Raw genomic sequence first — 7,414 nt, 5'->3', positions numbered from 1 at the left:
TGATTAGATTCATTTATCACTAGTATTGAATTGATACTTTCATACCATTTGACTTCCTAATATAATCCCTTATCCATCAAATCCTCATATTGATGTACCTCAAATTGCAATGTTCTTAAGATCTCCTTCACAAGATAGTAATGAAGGACCGAGATCCCACAGCGAGTCCAATTTATACACAATAAAAAATCTCCTTTTGTAATCATATTAGAATATTGTCGATAACGATCAATATATTTCCCAATGATGTTTCGAAAATTAGAATCCTTGTTACAAGGTGTAATGGTGCTCAACAAGGTGAAATGATCTTCATTACTTCCACTTTGTTCCTTATGTAACTCTCATATATAGAAAAATCAATGAAGCTTTGTTAATACCATATATCTTTGGAAGATCGTTGATCAACCTTTACTTGGTAATTACTAGCTTTTGATTGCCCAAGTACTATATCTTCTTCCATGATATCATTCGGTGTTTATGATGTTCATTCTTAATTCATAATTTGACTACGCTATTGCTTTCTATGATAGCTACATCAATCACTATTATTATGTAGCTCGTTCTCACACTTCACTATTGTTTTTCAATTATATTTATGTCTAACCATAGACTAGTCCACTAATTTGATGTTTTGTGACCATTGACTCATAAACCCTTTAAGTCATTGTTTCTTATGTTGAGGTTGATATCCTAATTTTTTTTGGTGGTGAATAATCTCTAGCCTTTATTTTAATCCTTGCAATTGCTTCCCTAGAAAATTACATAATTCCATTCATTATCATTTATGAGAATGTAGCTGTAGCATGTTCTTTGGTTGCGGCTTGAACCTCGTTAAATGTATCATTTAGTAGTGGCTTTAGGTCAATACAGATATTGGTTTATGATGAGAAATTATCTTCTATTTCAATTGGAACCAGCATATTATAAACTTGTGTTACTCATCAAATTTCATAAGTTGGTAGTGAACTGCTCCGATACCATGTTAATTTTTTACATTCTAATTGAATTGTCCATCATTTTAAATGAGATCACATATCTCATTATATATATATATATGCAAGAGGTATCTTTTCACCTAGGGCACCATAAAATAATAATATATTATATTATATTATTATTAACTATATTGTACAAGTAATATTAATATAATATAGTTAATATTAATATAATATTATATGTTATTATATTATCACATAATATAATAATTATGATATTTTAATATTTATTATTAATATAATATTATTATATTTACTACTAATATTATAATTATATTCTCAATTTAATATAATATATAATATAATTATTGTTAAAATGTGGAATGGTCTATCTTTGTCACCCCTGTCTGGTTGAGGGAATTTTTGATCATCTGTGGTACAGCGTAGTTAATCTATAGCATTTTGGTTTATGTTGCCTAGCTTCCAGCTCTGGACCGGACTATTTCATATGGTATTTTGGGTTTGTAATTGAAAAATGTGGTCAGAAATCTTTCCTTCCGAAGGATTTTTCATAAAAGAAGATATAATAGGAAGTCCAGATAAGTCATGGTCTGTACAGCAAGGATAATATGTACATTATCTAATGATCAATATAAATTCACCTTTCTAGATATGGTTTGTTAGTGTCTCTCTCTGTAGTTTTCTTGAACCCTATGAAAAGCCTTTATGAAATATAGAAAACTGAATTTGATATTTAATAGTCTAATATGGAACAACTCACTTAAGGATAATCTCCACATTAGACTGACATTAATCCTCATGTTAACAAATGAAAGGAATCTGGTAAAAGGATGGAGTAAAGTCCACCTTAATCTAGTGAGGACTATTGACAAAATGAAAAGGTGGCTTAATCAGGGATTGATTATTAATAATAAAATAGGATCAATCCAAACATATGTTATGCAAATTAAGCAACACAACCAGGAATATATGCAGGGGCATTTCCTTTTTGCAATTATTTTGGGCAAAATATCTAGTAACTGATCTCACCAAGCCAGCATGATCTCATATCTTCTCGCCTGCTTCTCCTTTAAACGTATGAAGTTTACAGTAGTGCTGTAGAAAAAAGACCATCTAGCTTTGGTAACAAACCAGCATCTCGAATCAGGAAACTGTCATCACATCCATGTTTGAACTAATCACAGTTTCAGCTAATTATAAACATACTAATCTGTTTAGAAAAATGTAAGAAGATTAAATCAAACTTTGGAATTCATGGTTAGCAAATTAAGGCAAAACTGCCTTTGTTCAAGCAAACTCCTATTAATTTATTTTTAAAAGAACTGCTGCCCAGAGGCAGGTATTTAAATAAATCTGAATGTAATGTAATTAATGTATGTAAAAGCGGATTAAATTGTCTGGAAATTCAATCAAAATATCTGACATAAGATGTTAAAATTATTTGTGATTTTGAGGACTAACATCTAAAGATGAGTGTGAAGTGTGTTAAGATATAGAGAAGCAGAATGGAATAGAATATGAAGATTGCCAAACTTGTTATTGACATAAAAAAGGAGCTTCATTCAAATCTGATCCTCGGAAATTATGGAAGCTACATCACTCTATTCAGAAAATCAATAACCTTATAAATCGAAACAGAAAGGGAAGATTGTTCATCATAGTCTCCAACTGAATTGAAGACACGAGTATTAAATCTCATATGAATGGCAACACTTGTTCTTGCTTAAAGATTTAAAATTGGTGTATGCCCCTTTTACATTTCTAATTTGAACAGGACCTAGGTTCCGGGCAAGACTGGAGGTTTTCTTCTCCGTTCTTTCCTACAAGTGTCCATTTGAACGGAGATTCTTGTAATGTTTTATATTTTCATTAATATATATCATAAGGCTTTGGCCATTTACCAATCAGGTTTTGGCCGTTTACCAATCAAAACATAGATATATATATATATATATATATATATATATATATATATATATATATAGTTAAAACAATAATTATATTATCTCAACCTTTATGTTATTTATGTCAACCTTAAGGAATCCAACTATATCTACAATAAAATTAACACCTTTGACATTTTATGCACTGCCTCACATGTTAAAGAAAATCTGTCATACCTTTCTATGAAAATCTTTCACAAATGTATCTATGTCTTTAGATAACCAAGGGGGGCCAGCAAGCTGATTATTATGAACAGCAATAAGAATCTTATGTTTCATCTTACTTTCAGGCACTAAGTAGATTTTATCTTTATAATAAGTGATGCCATTCAGCACCTCATAACTTTCATTATCAATTTTACCATCTGAAATATCACAAGCATGCTGACTTTTTTTAGTGTTCCGGTAGTCTACAATCCTTCCAAGAGGCTCAAATTTCTGAAAGTGAGCAAAATCTAGGATTTCTAGACGAAGTATCAACAACACTATTTTTCCCTTTAACAAATTAAATATCAAAATCATACCATTCTAGCTTACTTACCCAACATTATTGTCTCTCATATAATCCATTTTGATCTATGAAATACTCAAGGCTATTACAATCAGTCCTCACTATAAACTTGCTGCCCACAAAGTATTGGCAAAATATTTCAAGTGCATACATAATTGCCAACATCTCCTTATCATATGTAAAAAACCTCCTTTCCACTTCATTAAATTTGTGGATCTCATAAGTAATGGGATGCTTGTTTTGCATCAAAAATAGCCTCAATGCTAATATCGAATGCATTGAACTCAAGCACGGAAGATTTAGAGAAATCCGATAGAAGCAAAACATGACAATTACTCATTACCTTCTTAAGATATTTCATGATTCTCTGAATCTCATATGTCCACATGAAAGCACCCTTCTTGGTCAAATCTGTCAATGGTGCAATTAATGATGAAAACACTTTCGCAAATAGTCTATAGTATGTGCATAGACCAACAAAGCCCCTTAATTGTGACATGTTTTGTGGTGCTAGCTAATCAAGTATAGCTTAGTTCTTCCTATGCGCCTTTACTCCACCATTCTCAATGGCATATCCCAAATACAATAGCTTAGTCATACCAAACTCACACTTAAGAGGTGTTAATGTGAGTCTTATGCCACTGCAAGATGCAAAATCATTGTATCCGCATAAGCTTATAACAGAATGGTGTTCACATTATATTGTGTTGGAATGGAACTTCTCACATGTACTAGGATCTTATTGTGCTTTCACCTTAACAAGCACAGAAGTAGTAGGCACAAAACAATCAATTTCTACCTGCCTTGACTTATTCAATCAGATCTGCATTGACCTTGAAAACTAAATTGCAGTTATATAAATCACCACTAAAATGTTGCAACATTCAAAAGTGACTTCATTTTAAAGCATATGCTATATAAAAATTTGACCAAAAACAAACAAACATAAATATCAAAAGAGTTTATGACAACATCATAAACCGGATATTAAAAGGTTGGTGAATTTAAATCTCCATCTTAAATAGTATTGCAGATGACAAAATGGCAAATCTCAACAAGAACAATACTAAGAAGACAATAAGGCACGGCAGGATGGAAGACACTATTAAATGTGAAAGGCATTGAGTTCAGAAATTCAGAAAAAAGGATGCAATTTTTTTATCCAAAATACAACATTAGACCCATTTCTCACTACTTTCCAATATAAATCTTTCTGATATATTACCCAACTGACATGTGACTGCTCTTCCTCAATCCCAAATTCAGAGTATTATTCATAATGCATAAAATACTTTTCACAGAGAATCCCCTCGATCATTAATATGGTTATTGTTTCTGCTTGTGGGAAGCAAAAGGAATAATCAATGAACTGCATAAAAAACTTAGCTGTTGCAATATTCAAAAGTGAGATATCTACTTGGGTTCCAATTGCTTAATATTGTTAAAACAAATTCAACCTACAGTACAGTAAAGGAATAGCAACCATATAAATGATAGCATATACTATCATTAGTCCCAAAGCCAGTGTACAACCAAAGAAGGCCAACAAGTAGGAATTCGCCATTAAGGTTTAAAATAGATTATGTGCGCAGTTCACAACCCTGGTCCCAGAGCAAAGAAACTCAATGTGACCGAGGATCATGAAACTGCATACCAAAAGTTACATTGTACTTCGGGTTAAGCTCCAGCCTAAACTGTGGCAAACTACAGCCTCCGGCTGAAGATAAAAGACAAACCGAAAAAAAGTAGTTATACATTGCTCTGCTTGTATGAGGAGGTATCAAGCACTTGCTTTCCACACATAGAACAAACACCTGCAAGCAATGCCAGTGTCAATCAGTAGTCATTCAAATCACTGAATTCTTCTAATGCACAGTTCCTAGAAGAATTTTTAGACAAGATTTTACCTAAAGCAGAAGCCTAAAAACTTTAAGCACGTACCTTTCTTGTATGCACAAGACAAGCAATATTTGCCCTCTTGGTGCAATTGCTGCTTGCATATGGTGCATTTTGCTGTCCCATACGGTGTCCACCTGGTGCCGTAATTCATAAGAATTGTGTAAGTTTGGAGAGAACTAAGTTTGACAATGTAACCAATTATACAAAGAACCTGCTTGTTCTTGTGTTAGGATGCATACCAACAGATCAAATACAGAAAATATTATATGTCTGTAATCATTAAGAAAACAAAGCCCGGGAACTGCAGTCCCATTACTGTTCATGTACCGACATCTCCTGATGCAATATAAACATAGCCTTATTCACGTTATCATATACCCTATGATCACCGTACCAATGGTGTACATACATGTATTGGTTGTATTACATCAGGAATTCGACCAAGCAAATTTTATCTTCAGTAATTCTTGATTGAAATCCTGGATTAATTATACCCTTATTAGTGTGCTCCGCAACCTATTTAAAAATAAGTTCCCTTCTCTTTATTGATACTCAAATCCCAAGCCTCCCAGCAAAAATGATATACATAAACTATCCTAAATTCTTAGATAATCTAACAGACACGCCATGTCCGTATACAAAAACGCATCCGCCTATTTTATTCAAATTCAGTATAACACCGCATCTGCCCTCTTCCCAAATAATATGAGTGTACAAACACGCATTAATTGAAACGATTAATAATTCGCATACTAACACACTGTATATATCCATTTACTAAGAGTTTAGACGCCCGATTAAGCAGAACCTTAGTGATACTGTTCAATTTTCAAATTGTTGTTTTATATTTGTAATATGATAAAAAGACACCCAGAAACGAAAAAGGGGTTTGGTTATTTAAGGAAAATTACCTGTGTTTCTTGGACAAGAGCTTGTTCTCATTGACCTTACGGCCCCCACTTTCATTAGTGTTGCTTGCACCCTCTTTCCATTTGTCTGGTACGATCACCTTTGACAGCTTCTTTTCGCCTGTAATTACACATTAAAAATCTGTAAAATAATTCATGAGTTTACGAAATTAATTCAGTTAATTTTTATGCGTTGCAGCCATGAAAGAGTTCGGCTCCTTACATTTCTCGCAGACCATGATAATTGTTTACCGGATGTGTCAGCCAGACGGTATTCAGCTCGGCACTTCAAATAAATTTGCTTTTGACTGTTTATTTACTTTTTGACAGTTTATTTACGTCTTTCTATTCCTTCGGCTTTTGGATTGGAATAATAGCAAGAATCCCCCCCTCCGATTTATGGTCATCTATTTAGGGTTTATATCGAGTACTTACAACATGAGGAGCTGCCAAAGCGAGGTATGTATATAGCGGAGAGCAATTTATAGTGGCAATGTCTATCCGGGGCCAAAATATATGTATTAGATTATTTATTTGTATTTATTAATTAATGTAAAAATAATAGTACAATATTTTGATTTTTTATTGGACAACTGTACAACTCCCGAGGGTGAGGTGTTACCTATTTGCAGTTGTACACAGTGTAGAACCTATGTTTTTCCCTGCTTCTCTATAAGTGGCATCCTTGTTTTTTGCTTGGGATTGCATGATTGTGATTATTAAGTGTCCATTTGTTTTGTCATTACTTTTCTTTCATCCTTGGATTTCAACTTGATTGAGTTCACCTTTTGTTTTATTTGTGTTGGGTTAAGGTTAGGTTTTCATGTCTCCGGAGTCGAGTACTCTCAGCACCTAGCCTAGTTTGCCCATACATAAGTTGGGCTTGTTGCAGAATGATGGCAACATAGATATGGGGATGGGAATTGATAAGGAGGGTTCGAAGAATGATTGCAAGGATAAACCTGTGACAGAAGATGGTAAAAGGGTACAAGGCCTTCATATAAATCAATGCTTGTTGATCAATCTAGAACTGAATGTCTGTCATCGGCGATTTTTAATGGAGTTTTCTGCAGGAATGGGTATGAATTTGGAGGACCCACAATTGATGGCGATAGATTGGATGGGAAAGGAACAGCCAAGGGTGGAGCCACCAAAAATTGTCGAGAGTATAAGACTACTTCCCATGACTTTTAAACT

At 33.4% G+C, this 7,414-nt stretch overlaps 1 protein-coding gene across 2 annotated transcripts; it reads right to left on the bottom strand.

The window, feature by feature from the left end:
* Positions 1–4,947: 4,947 nt before the first annotated feature.
* LOC149565843 (postsynaptic protein-like protein) lies at positions 4,948–6,673 on the bottom strand. 2 transcript variants are annotated; one of them, XM_089819339.1, is made up of 4 exons: positions 6,441–6,673; positions 6,221–6,338; positions 5,352–5,443; positions 4,948–5,224 (listed from the first exon to the last, which is right to left on the bottom strand). In XM_089819339.1, the coding sequence occupies exons 1-4, from the start codon at positions 6,454–6,456 to the stop codon at positions 5,160–5,162; spliced, it is 291 nt and encodes a 96-aa protein (XP_089675465.1). In that variant the 5' UTR covers positions 6,457–6,673; the 3' UTR covers positions 4,948–5,159. The 2 variants fall into 2 exon arrangements, with proteins under 2 accessions (XP_089675465.1, XP_089675464.1); XM_089819338.1 differs by lacking the exon at positions 6,441–6,673.
* Between the last annotated feature and the right edge of the window lie 741 nt (positions 6,674–7,414).

The sequence above is a fragment of the Cupressus sempervirens genome, chromosome 3, assembly GCF_028749045.1.
Source record: "Cupressus sempervirens isolate cs-2001-9-10 chromosome 3, ASM2874904v1, whole genome shotgun sequence".
Lineage (NCBI taxonomy): Eukaryota > Viridiplantae > Streptophyta > Pinopsida > Cupressales > Cupressaceae > Cupressus > Cupressus sempervirens.
Note: the sequence above shows the minus strand (reverse complement) of the source record. Positions and strands in the feature narration are given on the sequence as shown.